Source organism: Hippoglossus stenolepis, chromosome 21 (genome assembly GCF_022539355.2).
Source record: "Hippoglossus stenolepis isolate QCI-W04-F060 chromosome 21, HSTE1.2, whole genome shotgun sequence".
NCBI classification, from domain to species: Eukaryota; Metazoa; Chordata; class Actinopteri; order Pleuronectiformes; family Pleuronectidae; genus Hippoglossus; species Hippoglossus stenolepis.
The window spans coordinates 18334362-18353835 of record NC_061503.1 but is presented as its reverse complement, the minus strand read 5'-3'; the positions used below and the strand labels follow the sequence as shown (position 1 = coordinate 18353835).

At 46.2% G+C, this 19474-nt stretch overlaps 1 protein-coding gene across 1 annotated transcript in view; it reads right to left on the bottom strand.

The window, feature by feature from the left end:
* Positions 1-15524, bottom strand: part of tbkbp1 (TBK1 binding protein 1) — a 44059-nt gene extending 28535 nt beyond the window's left edge. The window contains 1 exon segment of the mRNA XM_035146826.2: positions 14977-15524. Coding sequence (XP_035002717.2) covers positions 14977-15296 — 320 coding nt within the window. The 5' untranslated portion in view covers positions 15297-15524.
* Between the last annotated feature and the right edge of the window lie 3950 nt (positions 15525-19474).

Genomic DNA, 19474 nt, shown 5'->3' with positions numbered 1-19474 from the left:
AATAAAGGAGTGTGTCCTTTAAAAGACGAGTGAAGTCGGCAACGACACAAGTACAGAAGGATAATTCATAGATGTGGTCCTTGAATTTATTTATTCGCAAACATCGCTTGTGTTTTCTTGTCGAGTCTCTTTTAATCACAGTGTTGTTTCCCCCTGTTTTATAAAGTAGAGACTCTGAATCAATAGACCGTAATGTAATATTTGTATTGTTTTACAAACCTTCTATTTTATTCTCTTACCAATATTTTATTTTTCTATTTATTGTTATTGTCTTGAACTGTGCACTTTCTATATTTTAATTATTAACTGAACAAACAAACCTTTGATGACAGAATATTAATTATTGTGACTCAGATGAATTTGAGTGTTTATATCCTCACATTTTTAGCACTATATTAAAACTGAGGTTGTGCAATCTTACTGATATGCAGAGAGATTTTAAAGAGGAAGCTGTAAGTGGAGTATTCCAGCTGTTGTATGCCTTCAAAAGAAAACCGCCTCATCCATTTACCAACATCTGTAACTCAATCCCATCCCAGCGCTGGTGCTCTGTGTAAATACTGCGTTTCTTATTTGCTGGATCCTTTGAGGACTGAAGCAACAGCTGATTGTTCTCGGTGGGAAATCTGTGTCTGTCGGAGAACTAATCGTGGATCGCACTCGTAATCATGCAAATCTCCTCGTACTGATAAATCGTGTTCTCCATCTTGTCTCGTGGTTTCCTGTAAAGAAAATGAGACTCTTCTGTGTAAACATAAGCTTATTTTCTTCTCTATACGGCCTGTGTGTGCATTTATGTATTTATATACAGGGTATGTGTATCTCTGAGCCTCTGTTGTGTCCCAGGGCATAAATACATGAGAGCAGCAGAAATGATAGCAGCTGGGTCAAGGCAGGGTTTTGTGGTGATAAGAGAACCAGGATGAAAGAGGGAACCGGGGGATTGAGTCCCAGCAGAGCGGCATTTTAAAGCTGGATCTTGTCGGGAGATGCAACCACTTTGCTTTCTCCCTCCTGCTCTTGTTCCTCAGCCGCCCTCTCTGTACCTCAGTGACACCTTCTATCCTCCTCACGTCCTACAGCCACTTCTCAGCCCGTTTGAAATGCTGCTCCTTCATTCCTCCTCCGTGTGTAGAAGGGATGGACATGGAAACCTTTGGTGGGGTTATTGTTGTTCCGCCGTTATACCGGCAGCGGAGGTAATCTGAGGCTAAATCCATACTACTACTGGAGCCGTTAATGTGAAGACGTTTGTAAATGCTGTCGGTTGCATTTTACTCCGGAACGGGCAGAAAGAGATTTATTGATAAAACTGTTAACCTGGAGGAGACGAGCTGTTATTCGAGCAATCTGTGTCCACTCGTTTTCAGGCTCGTTACAGGGATTCAATCTGATGCTGTGGTGGATCGGGATCGTTTAACTTTCAAGACGTCGTTTTCAAATGAAACTGTAGAGGAGGTGGATGTAGCCACAGAGTCGACATCTGTGTAGAAGGAGAGGGGGGGGGGGACAGACGGCGCTGGTGCGTGCGTCACACCTCTCGAGTCTGCAACGCCTGATATGTAAAATCTGTCTGGAGGAGCAGACTCTGTGTATAAAGGGGTTTATTGTTTCCCTCCATCTTTATGTCTTCCCACCTCTCTCTCTCCTCAGCGTCGCCCTCTGACCCCCCCACAGGCTGGACGTTTGGCACCTCTGACTCCGACAGTACGTCTGTGAGTGAACGGTTCAGAGAGGTGACGTCTGTGCCCTGCACTCGTCCGCCGAATGCTCCCATAATGCACTGCTCCACTCCACTGCACCTGTTTCCCCTGCTCGCGTCTCCTCTCACTGTGAACGAGGCCAGAGCTGCAGCGGCACACACACACAACGAGAAGCCATTAAAACGTTCAAACGCCGAGAGGTGGGGCTCGATTGTGTGTGTGTGTCTGTGATTGAGTGTGTCTGTGCTTGTGCTCCAAGTGTGTGTGGATGTGGACTTGTGAGCACGTGCACATCACCGTGGCTGAATGTGGTAACGAGTCAGAGTGAAAATATTGTGCGTATTATGTTTGTGTGTCAGTACAAGGACAAAGCAGCAGCAGCCACACAAGCAGGGGAACTGCTGTGTGTGTGTGTGTGTGTGTGTGTGTGTGTGTGTGTGTGTGTGTGTGTGTGTGTGTGTGTGTGTGTGTGTGTGTGTGTGTGTGTGTGTGTGTGTGTGTGTGTGTGTGTCTACAGGCAGGTAGTAAGTATTGATGCACTCCGTATCAACGCTGTGCTCTGACCTCATCTCAAAGGTCAACCTGGTATTCACTGAATAATAAAAACAACGAATCGTAAACCGCGATATTAAAAAAATTGCACAAAAAATAACATTTGTGCGCCAATGTCTCGACAACTAGTTGTGTAGCACAGAAATACACAATAGTAGGTCAGTGTTCCAATGTCCTTCACGTTTCTGGAACCTTTTTAAATTCCACTTCCAGCACTGACCGGCTCTCGTTCACTGAATAAATTATTTCACAGCAGCGAATAATAAACCATTATAAACTATAATGGTTAAACTATTAAAATTCAAATAGAATGAATCAGATCACATCGCATTAAATCACACTTTAGTTTTAATTACAGGATAATGTAGTAAAATGATAAAACGCACTCAATAGGCAACAGTGTTATTTTCTTTTATCACCTAAAGTCTGATCAGCTCCGTGTAATAAAGATGTTTGTTGCCGTGTCGGCTTCTAGAAACATATGTGTACTGAATACACACACACAACGCAGCACCAGGCCCACGCCACAATACACACACCCACACACCAACACACACACACACAGACACACACATTTACGACACAAAGAACTTATACATGGAGAAAAACACCACCTCTAACAAATGCCTTGCTGTGCCACGCCATGCCGCGCCGTGATTCATCACTCGGGGAATCAGCTGTGTAGGCAGTCGGGCAGAGTGTGTGTGTGTGTGTGTGTGTGTGTCTGTGTGTGTGAGGCAGCTGCCATTCGGGAGATTGATGGCAGGGGCAGTATTGAGACAATGAGCTGTGCTGCTGTATTTTTCTTCCTCCACTTTCAGTTTGCTGTCTCCTCCTTTCCCTCATCTTTCTTTCCTCCGGAGCCGAAGCAAACTGTCAATTCCTTCCTCCGCCTTTTTCTTTCTCCTTTCTCCCCCTCTTCACTTCCTCTCTTGCTCTTTCCCTGTCATCCATCCATCTTGGTACTCGGCTGCAAAAGTTCATCAGCGCCGCTCTGACTGCAGAGACGTCTGTCAGGACTTTGAATGAGAACTTTCCCCACAAAAGACATTAATCTCCTCATTATTGCTCCAACCAATCGAACACTTGGATTCCCTCGCTCAGCTGCGGCTCAAATACCGGAGAGGAATAAAGATAAAGAGGACGAGATAAGAATGACTTTTTTTTGGGCTCTGGTTGCAATTAAAGCCCACCCTGCTTTCCCCATCTTCTCTCAGCCTTAATAATAATCATCCACCGCCACACACATGGCGCCTACATGCAACACGCGCTGACGTGGTGAGCTGGATGAGTCATGAGCTCTCGTGTGTTTCCCGGTGAAATAAAGCTTGTAATTTGGTCGCAGCTGTTTCAAAGCACAATAAGAGTGCGATGCTTTCTCTCAATGCACAGTTGGCAAGGCAGCAGGGTGGAGTGGAACCCGGCGGCTCAGGGGCCGTGTGACGCACACTGTGCCGGGGAGAGAGAGAGCGGCGCAGTTAGCCTCAGATATTCAAGACGGCACGGATCAATACTTTGGTAATAACAGCGGCTGAGATGGGAAACATGTCGCTCACAGAGAGTAATCACTCCACTCCTGTTCTGCTGACCCCGGGTGGCTGCGGAGGGCTGTTCATGCAGCTTCGCATTTTCACTTCAAAATGAAAAGATTTATCGTTTCACCTTGAGCACGCTTTAAATTCCAGGCTGCACAGAATGTTGGCGCTACACATTTTAATCTGTTTCTCAAATCTTTTTAAAAAACAAAGACGAGATTGTGCTGCAAAGATTTGTCACCTAAAGGAGACACGAGGCTTTTTGCTCCGGTGTGTTACGAAGGTTATGTCGTGTTTATTCAAGGTTCCACGTTTGCATAATGCACGGCGAGCCGGCCAATCAGAGTGGACTGGACTTAAAGAGACAGAACGGGTGTTTGAGACAGAGGCTGAAAAGAGGAGCTGCAGCATTTTTGTTTTGTTTCAGAACAGGTTCATTCATCAACGATCTGTAATTATTCTACGCAGCTCAGTCGGCTTCTAGTGTGGTGCTTTTGTTGATGCTGCAGTTGTCGAGGATCCGGTGGCGAGGAAGACGTTGTGATGCAAATCGACATGAATACGACTTCACAGCCTTGAAGTGGAGCAGTATCAGTGAGACGCACACACACAGACACACACACAGACACACACAGACACAGACACACCTCACGGTAAATTCATACATTAACGCCAGAGACCTTGACAGCTGGAGCAGCTCAAATCATTCCAGTGCCAGTGGCCCTGACTCGTACTTGGCTCTCACTTTTGTCTTGTTCCCCCGGCGTCTAAAGGCTCGTGTGCCTCACCGAACATCACCTCTTCCTCCCGTGTGTCTGTTCTGCTGTCAGTTACTGACGAGAGGACCGACGCAGAGTCAGACACACAGGGGTCGGCACACGCTCGCGTACGGATATGTTAAAAATGAAATGTGATCGTGCACCTACTAGAAACAGCAGAGTTACACTCAGACATCAAACTGAAACACATTTAAATGTGTGTTTACGTATTTTTAGATTTCAATTTCAGCCTAATTCAAGTCAAATTAACCGCTCTTTAAATCCGACGCACGACAGAAGCTCACGTAAGCGACATGCCCACACACACATGCATCATGAAATGCAAAGGATGAAATGTCTTTCTGCAGATGAAGAGCTGGGATCATTTTATATAAGAAACTCTTTATTCCACATCTAGAAATTGTAAATAATTCAAATCCAATCATGTCTAATAGAAATTCCCCCAAACGGATGAAGCCGCTGAGTTTAATTCCAAGTCTGACCTCCATTATTTTGAGGAACAAAGATCTATGAGAACCTGCTAAAGACAGAAAATGTAACCGAGTGTTTAATTGGCTCCCAGTGCTGATATGACAATCTGCGGCTGCTGATGAATTATTAGTGCATGATGCTGCTGCTGCTGCTCGTTGGACGAGTCCAGAGACAAGATGAAGTGTGGGGGGGGGGAGAAAAGAGAGCACTGGCTTGGATCTGAAGGAATATATGATAAACATGAGCAGTGCATGATGGGAGCGGAGTTCTCCTGGTGTGTGCACGTGTGTGACATCATCGATGCACAATGGAAAGACCTCGTTCGGTTGTCATTAACAACACAATACAGAGGAGGTGTGTGTGTGTGTGTGTGTCTGTCTCGGTGCTTGATGAAGCAGGTATTCATGCACCAACAGACACACACACACACACACACACACACTTTTGTTTTGCTCAAAACAGGCACACGCAGCCGGAGAGTGACAGACAGGGAGGGAAATCATAAGAGGAAAGAGAAGGATGACAGAAGGGGGAAATGTTCCGTAACCAAGTGACCTGGGGGAGTTGGGGGATGTGCAACACCATGAAGCAGACGACTCCAGGAGATCAGAGCTCAGCCGACGGGACGAAGGGAGACAGAACAGGGAGAGACGAGAAGAATAAGGAAGAGGAGGAGAAGCCAGGCTGAAAGGAGGATGAGGAGGCTGAAGGAACAGGTGCACGGGGCCGCTTTCAAAAATCACAAATTACTACACACGGCCTTAACAACACACTCGTCAGGGCATTGAACCTCCTGCGTTCCGGTTCACGTGTCTGTGCACACTTCACGCGTACTAGAGATCATTATCTGGAGAAACAACATCCATCCACACACTCTCACCAGCCTCCAGCTTCTGCTTTTGTCTGAACAAAGTAAAAGCTTCTGCACACACACACACACACACACACACACACACACACACAACGCCTCTCCGTCTTTTAACGTCTGGCTGCACATTAAAGATAAAGTGTCGAGAAAGGATCTTTGACGGCAGCATTAACCACACGATGAAACGAAAGTGAAGAGCAGGAACTGGTTCTATTTTTAAACGTGAACTGTGAACTCGGTTTGATTTAGTCCCAAAGGAGAACATGGTGTGTGTGTGTGTGTGTGTGTGTATTGTGTTGAATTATCGATACGCTCGTATTGATTTGCATCAGGAACCATGAATCTGGTTGCTTTGTGTTCAGCAGATCTGCAGATTGTGTCTCAGTAACACGGGCAGCTGCCCACGCAAGCAGGCAACTGCACTGAGGAGGCTCTCCTGCAGGAACGCAGCGTGCACAGGAACCTGAATCCAAGAAAACTGGGTTGAACAGACCTGAATTTCCTCTGCGACTGATTCAAAGACATTTTCACGACATTATCGTTGCTGTTAGATCGACGTTTAACCTTCTACCTGATCAATTCCTTTCAAATACACCCTGTACAAGCAAAAATATTTCATTCTACTTTATTCATTGTTTACAGGGCTGATGAAAATTCATAACCATCACTGTGAATGTGCCACTGTTAGCTCAGAGGCTAATTCTTTAACTGCTAGATTTTAAATGAGCCATTAACATAACGACAACGAGGACGACACGTAAAAACATCACTCGCGATTCCCACAATATCAAGTATTTACCTCCTGTGTTGTTGTCGCCCCGAAAGCCAGGACAACATCAGCTACGTCCATTTATAAGTTAGCATGATGAAATAATAAAGACCCTTTTAACGTATAAGCAGGCTACGTTGTGCATGTGTGATTTAAAAGGTTCAAATAAAACCTTTACTCCACAGTATCGGCTGAACTGAAAGCTGAGTCAGCAACTTAGCTTAGCGCTTTATTCAGCCAAAATATTTGAATTGTATTATTAGTCAAGTTTTCTACGTACAAAAAGAGATTCGTCAGTTTCGGACGATGTAACCGTCGCCACCCACGTGCTTCCGTGCATCTTTTACGTAACATAAACATCTATTCTCACTCTGACATTTTATTTAGGGGGATGAAAAAGAAAAGTTCCCAAAGAAATGTGAGGAGCAACTGACTCGGACGTTCTCACATCCAGAAAATTGAAGGAAAATGTCCGGACGTCAGTGCAGGTCTGAAAAGCAGCTTATCAAAAAACCAAGAGGTTGTAAAGACAGAGCAGCAGAGTCTCCACAGACCAAGTGTGAAATCCACCTTCTTCCTCTTTGCAAATGGACACCTGGTGTGTTTCCGTCAGTGTTGCTGCACGTCACTCTCCCTAATGCTTCAGCTTCGTACTTATTGGAAATCTATGCGCTGTGTCTGAGCGCCGCCGGCAACACAAAGATTATCTCACAGATGAAAGGATTCTTTGTGTACTCGGACTCGAACTGACGGCAGTTTGTTGATTTACGTGTGCCTCCCGACAGAAGCAGGCCTCGGATGTGACGGCGTCCGCTCTCCTCCTTTTTCCCCCCGCGTGTGTTTCATGTGCTACGAGCTTTAAGGAATAAATGTCACTGTAGCAGTAACGGTTTCTGCGACGTCAACAGTAAGATTCTCTCTCCCGAAGCACGTGGGGCGTTCTCGGAGTGTGAGCGGTTATTTTTAGGTGCACCACAGGGAGCTGAGGCCGTCCAGCAACGGGTGGCGAGCAAGTGGGTAACCTGGTTTTCTCAAAGAGAACAACGAGAATCCCAAGTGAGCACGGAGACTCACGAGGTCTTTTCTGGTTTGTACGATAACTGTCTCTTTCTGTCACACAGCACTTGATGCTGCTCACACACACACACACACACACACACACACAGGTAGACGTTGCATGGTCGGCCTCAGCGGTCGGTGCGGTGTCTTGACTGGGCAGCGAGAGTGCGTGGTCACATTTCACCGCGGTTACGTCACATGGCTTCAGTCTCCTAAGCAACCAGGCTCCCTCTCACAACAAAAGCAACACAACTGCGACCCTTTAATGTCGCCGCTCCACTTGACACGCGGCGTTCGAGGTTCCACATCACACAACGGCCGCACTTCACATCATTATAGAATGATGGCTGCGTGCTGAGGAGACGCGGCGGCGAGCGGTGCAGTCGGAGCGGTTGCTTCTAAGAACAATGAAAACAGCCGGGACAAGTGGGAGGGAGGTGCGAGGTTCTTCTGGAGAGCAGCAGAGAGGAGAGGGAGTTCGGAGAGAGGTGAGGATTTCTACCCGGAAAGAACATCGGTGAACAAGTGAATCATCCAGAGACAGAACTCCGACAGGGAGGAGAGGCTCGGTGCGGCCGGGCCAGAAGCAGAGAGAACCTGTGGTCAGGGCCTCGGCTCAGAGATATGACACTGCAGTTATATACAAAATCAAAATCTAATAGAGAGAAGGTTGAGGAAGAGGAAGAGGGTGATTGGTGAAGAGAATGAGGGTCGGAAAACAAAATGCAGCTGTTTATCAGCGTTTGTCCACATTTTCTTCTTCCTGTGTTTTCAGCCCTGATGGTTTGTAAATTTGCTTGTTTGGTTTTTTGTGAGCAGGATCAGACAAAAAAACCCTGAACAGATTTCCATGAAACTTGGTGGAAGGATGTGTTGTGGATCAGGGACGATTACACACAACGTTCCTCACAAATTAACTTTAGTGGCACGATGTTATCTTCCAGTCTCCTTGAATCCAGCTTCACCAAAATACTCACACTCATATATCAGTCCGCAAAATGAAGATCCATTAATTAATCCCTGGGACATTGGTTCAAATATTTACAAATAAAATCTCCCAATAATATGAAATTTCTGAATCCGTCCTTTTTTCAGATCCATGCCAACATTGAATGGGTTCTTTCTTGGCTCATGTCCCAAACTTCCACCAAGTTTTGTTTCCGTTCTGTCGTTTCTGATTAATCCTGCTGACACACAAACCATCAAACACTGGGAAAAATAATATAAACTCCCAGTTTAGATTGAGATTCCCCTTTAACTTCCCTTTTCCTTTAAAAACATAAAAAAACATTTAAACCCGAGCTCTGGATTCACTGTGATGGCAGCATCATTAGGAGTGTGTGTGTGTGTGTGTGTGTGTGTGTGTGTGTGTGTGCGTGTGTGTGTGTGTGTGTCAGCTCCTGCCTCCAGGCTCGTCCACCTGGTTATTTCCTGGAGCTAATGGACGAAGCTTTGTCTCCTGAAATTATCGGAGCTTTGATTTGGCACAGAATCGTCCTGCAGGTGTAACCAGTCATGCAACATTTTGCAGCGTGCCATTAACCTGATTAGTAAAATCTGGTTCATGCCGGCTGGACATTAAGTCCAGGCTCAGGGCAGCTGTCTGTCTGTCTGTCCGTCTGTCTGTCTGTCTGTCTGTCTGTCTGTCTGTCTGTCTGTCTGTCACACACTGGACACTTTTCCTCTTTTACTCTAATTATAATAAAAGCAGCTTGACGCTCTGGAACCTTCCACGTTTTATCGACACACTTCAGAACGAGCCTCTCTTCTCTGCCTCTGTGAAGCCGGAGGACATATCACGGTTAAGTGGATTTCGGTGTTCGCTGTATTCAAAATAATTATCACCGGTCTTAGTCACCAGTCGTGACTCGTTAGCATCTTACGGAAACGGTCGTTATCTCCTGTTTTCACACAGAACCATGATTGTTGTGTATTTGTGTGTGTGTGTGTGTGTGTGTGTATTGCGGTGCGTGTTGTATGATGCAGTGGCCTGGAGCCCGGGACAAGTTTCCCCTATGGGACGATAAAGTAAAAACTTCCCTTACCTTTGCAAAAGTCTAATTCTGCAGAAACAGAAACCGGCTGCGTGGACTTAATGAAACAAAAACACCTGACACAGTCGAGTGTTGCCGAGGTTTCACTTATTCAAGAGCCGGGTTCTAAATGGAGAGATGTGATGCACAATACATCTGAGGGACGGGAGCATGGCACCGCATCATTCCCCTCTCACCCCATGCGACCCTTAAAAGCCGCCTATGAATATTCCATCAGCCCGCAGAGCCGCCACTCTCCCTGTTCATTTAGTGATTCAGTCTGTAAGTAGCTTACGTAAAACGTCCAAATGTATGTGAACATAATCGTAAGTGTGCAGATTCACAGCCGAGCCGGAGGCGGGAAACATAGGAAATGAGGACGGAAATGTGGCAAAGACATTGGAGGGAAATGGAAAAAAGCTCTTGCATAGATTAGATGTGTGTGAATGATGCCGGCGCTGTTTCCAGGCAGGACACGTCCTCGGTGTGTGTCTGGTGCCACGTGCGCTGCCCACCGGGGATGATACTGCAGAGTGAGATGAATGACCTCATGCTCGACGGGAAACTGCGCCATCATCAGGCTGCAGGTCGTTAATGCACCGGGGAAGGCATTAGCGTCGTGGACGTCAAACTTCATCTGCTCCGAGTCGTTAGAAACTCACTGTGTTTGAATCATAGACTGGAAATGAAGATGGACGACATGACAGCTCCCCAAAAGTGAAGCCAGAGTGTTTCAAGCTCCCCCTGGTGGCTGTTAGCAGATGTGACATGGACCAAACTAAAAAGTACATGTCAAATACAATAACTGCAATTTTAGGTAGTTCTCATCACACCGATATTAGTTTGTTCTCATGTTTCTGATTCGCTTCAGATTGCGTCAAAAGCGCTGAAGGAGTTCGACATGTTTCTCATCTTACTTTAGTGTCTTAATTAATCTTAACATCTGCAGAATTGGATGTTTTAATAACTTTAAAGCTACTTAGAGTTGCACAAATCAATCAAATCAATAAGGGATAAAAATGTGATGTGAAAGGGGGAAATTCTACAAAGTCCACAGCAATTATATCTTTGATTTGATTGAACTGACACGACAGAGAAGGTTGAGTTTCTTCATTCTCTCTCCATCAGGCCTCTGAACTCTCACATTTAGATCAATTAATGACTTTGACCAACTACTTAATTCAATACAGATTGATCAGAGGTTATTCATTAAAGCTAAACCCTTGTGCGACAGGTGAGAACCATTAACACCGTCATTCCCCGAACATCTGATCAAAGTCCAGTCCTCAGCGTGTTTTATAAAAGGAAGCAAAGCTCACGGTGGATTTTTTTTTGTTCAAATGCAGTTTTATAAGAGCTGAGAAAGCCAAGGCCATCGTTTCAAAACAAAAAGATCCTTGCGTCATCTTTTTCACCGTTTTCTCAAAGCGAGTGACGAAGCTGAGAGGCCGGAATTCGGTTCCACTCGCTCTTTTGTCGACTGACTTAAATCATCCGAGGGTTTTAAAATGTATTCGCTGTTTTACTCTGTGAGAAGAACTAGTTCACTAACGAAGAGGGAGACGATTACATGTATTTATAAGGGGGAACAGTGAGTTCTGCTTGGTGCTGTTACCATCAGGGTGTTTGACGGGGGGTTCAGGGACGACTCAGAGAGCACGTCCAGGTCGTTCAGGTCCGTTTGCCACAAAACGCCACAAACAACCTGTGTTTGCATTGAATAACGATGTTTACATAGACACCACGAGCTGCTAATAGAATATTCCATTCATATTCCCACTCACACGTTAAAGAGCCAGATTTTGACTTGTGTCCTCACATCTCCTACGACGTTATTCCGCCAGCTGTTAGATAAAAAGTAAAAGTTGGAAAAGTCCAAGGAAAATCTGCCTTTACTCATTTAATCACATATAAGAAGGTTAAAAGGGAAAAACTGAGATTTGCATTGAATGTGAATTGAGCTTTCATCATCAGCACATATTTACATCCTTCAAAAAACTTTGCAACACTGAGGCAACGATTCTCAAAAGCTTCCTTTTTCACGAGTTGAAATATTTTCTTGTCCTTTTGAATGATATAATAATTTGATCTAAAATGAGACCCTGAGCAGCTGCAGTGTGATTCTCTTCTCGGTGACGTGTTTGTGAGTCTCCAGGTTAAGTCACATTTTCCAGAACACCGAACAAGTCGTGCGAACGGCGACGGTTTCAGCTGCTGCAGGTGAATTCGTTCAGCGGAGAGAAAAAACACTTCCTCTGTTCAGTCGCCGATGTTCCCTCGTCTGATTGCGTCAGTAACACACCCACGGACGCACACACATAAACAGACACATACACACCCTCCGTCAACACACTGAGGGAGAAACGCAGAAGCAAACACTCCTCAAGGTCAGCTGGCACAATGCAGATGCAAAAAACACTCCAGAAATAAAATGAACCCTTGAAGGCCGTGTCTCACGTTGTCCTGTAAAGTGTCCTCGTGCGATGAGACACGACAAAACTCAAAGTGCACTCAGTCGACCACAAACATCCAGCGAGGCCCAGCAGTCCCCTTGAATTCAATCAAGCTGCACCAATCTCATAGATTTCAGTCCTTTCAATTAAGGCCCATAAATCCCAATCTTAAAAATGTAAGGTTGTGGTGAACATTTCCATGGTAACAGTGAGCTCAGCTGTCACTCTTACCCCTGAGGATTGTGGGTAGGGTTCTACTTCTCCTGGCCATCGCAAACAAAACACATGTTTCTGAAAAACACAGTTGATATCATACGGAATTGTGGCTTCTACCTCGGATGGTTAAAACATTATGGCTGATAATGAAAATCTCTATCTTAAGACAAAACCATAGATGTAACATGTTCTCGGTAGAAATCTAATTTCAAAGCAAAATCATTTCATTTCCTGGTGAGAGTGAACCCTCGGCTCTTCCCGGTGCATCGTGTTTTGAGACAAACAGCTTCAGCAGCGTTCATCAGCACATAACAAAGCACATTACACAACAGCTTCCAGCACAGAGGAGCTCGCTGCCATCCCATTATGAAAAAACCAAAACAAACATGATTAACAGGGGCAGAAAAACAGCAAAACAAGCCCAGACCCCACGAGAGCCGGCAGAGCAGCGGTGACTGTACGGCTGGTGATTATCAGGTAGACTCCAGCCATGATTCACTTCCCTAAATTAGCACCGGCGGACAGCACCCACAGGGAACGCACGAGAAGGGTGGGCTGAGCACTTCTAATGAAGAGGTGGGGGTCAACGCGCGAGGACGCCAAGTACAGGGAGTTTTTTTTATGTAACCTGCTGATTCCACATGTAGGCGGAGGCTCTGACTGGCAGAGTTGTGGCACGGAGCTAATTATCAGGCTTTTCTGAGTGTGGGAAATAACGACGTGGATCAGAGATGTGAACAGCGTGAGTCACTTTTCAGGTTTGAGCTGCTTTTTAGACTCAAAGTTATCAGCGCTTCACACTTGACTCTGATTCCAGTGAGGACTCCAGCAGCGAGTCACGGTCGCCTCTCCTCATCCACAGAACCAGGCTCCCTCAGATCCTCGCTTCGTACAGGAACTACAATCTGACACCTGTGTGTCTTCAGTGCAGCTACATCCACATCGAGTTCCCTCAGAGACGAGCAGCTTCCTTCGTGTTCCCCTTTGTGCTCATATGAAGTGGGAACAGCCTCATTATCACCCTGAATCAGACTCTTTATGTCCCCACACCTCAAAACATCCAGCAGACATTCAGCGCTGCTACGTCCACGTGCACGTCTTTCTATTGTGAGTAAAAAGGGCAGGCGGCGTCTTGCATTGTGCGCGGCCTGATGTGCAGAGTTTGTATTTACAAGCCTCCACGAGATGTTCCCGCAGCCGATTAGCACCTTACATTAGACTGTTTGTGTCATTAGCCGAGGTCACATGGTCCTGGAGGGTGTACAAACTGAAATAACTTCACAAATGTGGGAAGCGGTGACATTGCTCATCTCAAAACATCCAGCTCCACGTGCACGTTTTTCTATTGTGAGTGAAAAGGGCGAGCAGCGTCTTCCAGTTTTCACTTTTATGTACAAGCCTGAAATGTTGCACAAAATGCTCCGACAGCCGGTGAGCCTCCTCCCTCAGACTCTTTAAGTTTAACAGGAGCAGGGGGATGTACTCTCTGAAAACACTGTGACACTGCTCATCCCTACATCTCTAAACATTCAACGCTTTGTCAGACATGTTTTTCAGACGTGAGAGACAAGAGCAGGCGGCGTCTTTACATTTTTCACTGCCTGATGTGCACAGTTTGTATTTACGAGCCAGAAATGTTCCACAAAATGTTCCGACAGCAGATGAGCTCCCTGAATCAGACTGTGGATGTTTTTCAAACCAGGGAAACATGGTCCTGGAGAACGTGCACAGTGGAATCACATCGCTCGTCCCTACATCTCACAGCATCCAGCAGGTATTCAGCGCTGCCACATCCACGTGCATGTTTTTCTATTGTGAGTGAAAAGGGCAGCAGCGTCTTCCCTCTGTCACAGCGACACTCTTTCTGCACATGCACGCCTTTCCCCTGCATAAATATCATTTTTGCACAAAAATCCAGTTTAGTTTTTGAGAAGGAACAACGTAAAATTCATAAATATTCTTAGGAGGTATGTTGCTGCGCAGAAAAGTGTGTCTGTATGTGGATGTTATCGCTGCTGGTGGCTGCTACATAACCTCACATTCAATAGGCGACAGTGCCAGTTCAGCTCAGTCGTCCTGGTGAAACGCTGAGCGGAGGTTTTTTCTCCTCCTGGAACTCAACTCGGACACTAAGGTGCAGAGATGTGAAAACAGGCCCCAGAGCAGCTGCCCGACAGATGCAGGCGACCCCTCCGTCAGCAGAGGGCTGAAGTTGGAGGCTGCCTGCGGCCACAGCATCCCTGCGTGGTGCTGATGCTGAGCACACGCACGCGTCTCCTTTAAGGAGATGGAGCCTCTACATGCATCAGCTGTGTCCCTGCTCAGAAAATGTGATGAATAAACACAGCGGACGATGATGTTTTTTTTTGGAGCTTTAGAATCTCGCCTCCCCGGTGTTCTGTCTCGGTCCGGACGGAGGCTGCGGTGATTAAAAACATGGCTGTGATGCCGCTGCGCCGCTATACGCGTCCACTTTGCTCCGTGCGCACCTCCAGCATCGTGCACATCGGCGGCTTGTATAAAAGGAGATAAACTCACGCGCTCCCGTCGATCGATCCGTGGGTGCCATGGCCTGGGAGGAGGGTGGTGGGAGGCGGGGGCAGAGCACCCCCTCCGAAAAACAGAAAGCGCCCCTCTGTCCCTCGGTGCGTCCCGGGGAGAAGCTGCTGCTGCTGCCGGTGCTGCTCCTCCTGCTGCTCCTCCTGCTGCTGCCTGGCTCCCGGGCTCCTGTGGCAGCGCCGCCTGTAGCTGCTCCTGTGCAGGACTGAGGCTCGCAGCGCGCACCGTGGAGCTCCAGCAGTGTGGGATGATGATGTCGCGGGAATAGGAGCGTCAGGCTCTCCTCTTAACGAGAACATCCATGTCTCCTCTGCCCTGAGTCACGCTGCTTCTCGGAGGCTCAACTTGGAGAGTGGAGCTGTGATGTTCTTATTCCAGGATGTTTGGCACAGTGCGTCCCTCGCAGCTCCAGACCACCAGGGACTGAGGAGCATTTGTTTTACAGCTCAGGCATCCGAACAATACGGGGACATTTAAAGCCACAAGGATTCCTCCTCTAGGTGCGAACTCTTCACACCTTGTGTTTCCCAGACTGAGGAGAAATGTGAGCATGTGGCACAGAAGTGACAAACTGAGAAGAAAGAGTCAGGGACCACAAACACAACATGAACCCTGCAGGTCAACATGTCCCTGCCCTCTGCTCCACTTCACAACTCCACATGATAATCTTTGTTTTTAATAGATTCATCATTATTAAATACCAAATAAAAGCTTTGGGCAGAATTGTCGTAGATGTGCACAAATCATTGTTGTGAGAGAATAACACTAAAGTTGAGGAATGCACATATCTACATCCTTAAGTGGAATCAATCTCCAAACTGTGTAAATGGGCATTTAGGAGATTTATGTAATTAACTGGGCTCTATATAAATCTCTTTAGTGTGAATTTGTGTGTTTTTCTACAACAGTTTCTATTTATATGGCAGCTTTACAAGTCCAAAATAAGTATTCTGAGTATTATAAAGTAGCCCTGCTGGTAGGAAACACAGACTTTACTGACACCAGGAACAGAAACTTCATATACCAGCCTCCCTCCAGGACGAGGTAAAGTTTCCTGTGTAGCAGATGTAAGTGATGGAGTCGTGATGGATCAGGAGCCTCCGGGTCTCCTTCATCTCTTTCACATTAACTGTGAAATGGTTCTTATCGCACCGTTTCACAACTCTGCCCATAAACTAATAGGCTGCTGTTCTCGTGCAATACGCCCAAGATACCTGCGTCATCCGAGAGTTTGATGACACAATTCTCAGGGTTCCAGGAGAGGAGAGGAGGAGGAAGGAGGAGATGAGAGGGAGAAGGAGAGGAGAGGAGAGGAGAGGAAGAGGAGAGGAGGAGAGGGAGAGGAAGAGGAGAGGAGAGGGAGAAGGAGAGGAAGAGGAGAGGAGAGGAGAGGAGAGGAGAGGGAGAAGGAGAGGAAGAGGAGAGGAGAGGAGGAAGAAGGAGGAGATGAGAGGGAGAAGGAGATGAATGAGACTAAAGTGCAGTTATGAATATATTTTAGAAATAAAAGTCGTAAAATATCTGTGACACATTACTGCACAATACTATATAATATATATAATATAATACATGATATTATTCTCTTCACTTTCCATTATATCTACCTCATATGTTATTATTACTGCAAACTGTGGTGTGTAAACTACTGAACATATATTATACATAACTTTGTAGTATACTCTATGATATTGTGTATTATTGTACTTGTTATTCATACCAATGCATTTATACACAGAGCTGCAGTATTGGACTGTTTTCTTCAAAACACAATTATCATCTCATATTCATCTCACTGAGGGTCAGATAAAACTCCTAAAACAGATTTATAAAAATAGACTTTCATGATATATTTGATGAGATGTGTCCTGGCAGAGCATCAAGCCCTGGATTTACTTCATACGTCTAAGAGTGTGGCTTCTACACAGATTTGAGTCTCAAACAGAAACCGAAAAACTCAAATTCTAGGTCGACTTTGAACGAAAGCTGTTTTCTGACGACAGGGATCATATAATAAATCTCATTCAGTGGCAGAGCGCACAACCATCACCCCCCCTCTCCCCGGGTGCGTTCTTCATCAAACAACTAACAGACCTGTGGGTGGTCCTTATGTAACACATCCTACATATAAACAGGCCTTTTTCTAGTTAGTCTTGAATCGAAGTCACTGATTCATTCATGTTCTCCTCGGCTGTTTATCCGTTCTTGTTCTGAAACCAGTCCAGCAAACAGTGGGCAGATGAAACAGAAACAGCTTCGTGTCACCGAGCCTTCAGGCAACAGATGACGTCTGTGAGAGCGGCAGCCTATAAACGACCAACTATTATTAACATCAGGAAAAAGAAGAAGAACTCCACGTGTACTGTCCTTCTCATTCCAAACCAGACTCAAAACTCCTTCATCGGTTATGAGACGTTCTTTTCTTCAAGGTCGAATATTCATCTATGTGTATTTGTGTATGTGCATCTGCCAGATACAGATATATATAATATTATTTAATATATATAGTGTGTCTGCTTGAAGCTGCATGGAATCAGGCTGTAAATATCAGGGACAGTGTCGTAGCTCAAAAGGCCGAATTTAAAACAAATCACTGAAGAAGTTTTTGGCGACAGAAGTTTATGAAGTTTATTCTCAAGTTTTCATTTGTCCTTCGCTTGTTACTTAATTTCACTGTTCAGTGTCAGCACTTCATCATAATGACCATTTAGAGCTGTATTCAGGCGCTTGATTAGTGGAACCTCTCGTGCGTCGCCTCGTGAAGAGAAGCGTCCCTCTCCGTGAATGTCGTGATGATTGCACTGGTCAGATGAATTGTAAGAACACAAAGGGCTTGATTAATTATTTAACCTTTTGGTCCTTTTTAAAACAGACGCCGAGCAGGAACATGCAACGAGGAGGAACGGAGTTCGAGAGGAAGTTTGATTTTCATTCAAGGCCGTGTTTCATCCTGTGAGAGGAGTCGTTGGCGTTCAGCTTCTCACTGAAGTGACCCCGGTTCAGGCTAATGGGTCGTCAGCCGCCCCCCCCGGCCCCGCAGCGAGGGTAAATTTCCACTGGAGCTGTTGTTGTCTGCTGGCTCGCTCTCCAACAGATACGGCTCTGACACAGCGGCCCAGCGTTTATGCCTGTTTGGCCGTGCTGTTGACAGTCGGGAATAGGAGCTGGCTGCTGGCAGGAATGTAGGCCCCGGGATGGAGAGCGGAAAAGTACTGGGGGGGGAGCCAAAAACCCAACACCCCCTGCACCCCACCCCCGACCAGTAAAGCACTCTCCACTGGACGTGTCTCCGGGGTCGGTTTATGCAACAGGAAGTTATTATCCGACAATGATTCATAAATAATGGATTGTGTTGCAACCTGCTGCTCTTTTTAATGAGCAATTGATAAACCACCATTACATCCATGACTGAGTGGCTTTGACAGAACGCACTGAAAGTAAAAGTTCTCTAGTGTTAGACAGTGAGGTTTATATTCAGGGATGAGCTGATCAGACGTTTTCTCTCTGCAACAACCAAAACTCAGGTTATCTGCTGATGCTGTGGGTGGATCCGATACCTGCGCCCTCTGCATCCCACATTAAACTCTGTGCATCACTCTGCTGGAAGAGGGATGGACTCTTTACATCATGGAGTTCACTGTAGCCTGGGAGGAGGCAGGGCAGGAGGCCGACGAGCCCGAGAAGCTGAGGTTCACAGCAACGAGGCTGGAGAGCAAAGAGATAATGATTCAAATAAAACACAAAACTGAACAACCAGTGAGTTTATCGCACAGAAACAAAGAAGGAGAATAGGAAGGAGGTGGACGTGGTGAGTAGAGGTGAGTGAGTGTCCAACCTTCTCTCCTCTGGAGCTGGAGATCCGTCAGATCCTCTTCTCTCCCTCAAAGGACACATCTGCCTGCAGGACGACAGATTCCGCCTGCGACTGGCAGATCCAAAACGTGTTCGCGTGACAAGTGTCTGTTACAGAAAAACACAGCAAAATGCAGAAAACACCTGGTTTGTGTAAATGTCAGGTGGACGGCTCATATCCCAAATGTTCTGTTCGAATTGGCCCCGAGCGACTTGAGAGGAAATCCTGTTAGAGCATAAAAGACCCGGCACAACAAACAACTGTCGTCTGGAAGCAACTATGACTAATCCGTGTTTTGTGACTGTCTGGCAGGGAATCATCTGATTATCTAAAACGAGTCGTGATATTTAGTTTATTCTGATGTTTTATTTCTGACATTTCACTGTGATATCACCGTCGGGGTTCGGCAGCGACAGAATGTATAAAAAAACACCTGCTTGTTTTGATGGTGAGGCGCGACGGGCCGGCTGCACAAAGGCATTCCCTACTGTACTGACGCAGCTTATGTAAGAGGAGATTTGACCAGGACGCTCTGTTCCCTGACCGAGGCATTTCTATTGAAAACCATCGATGGCAAACTTCCTGTGGAATCGTTCACACGGGGTGAACTTCTGTCCCTCGGGAGGA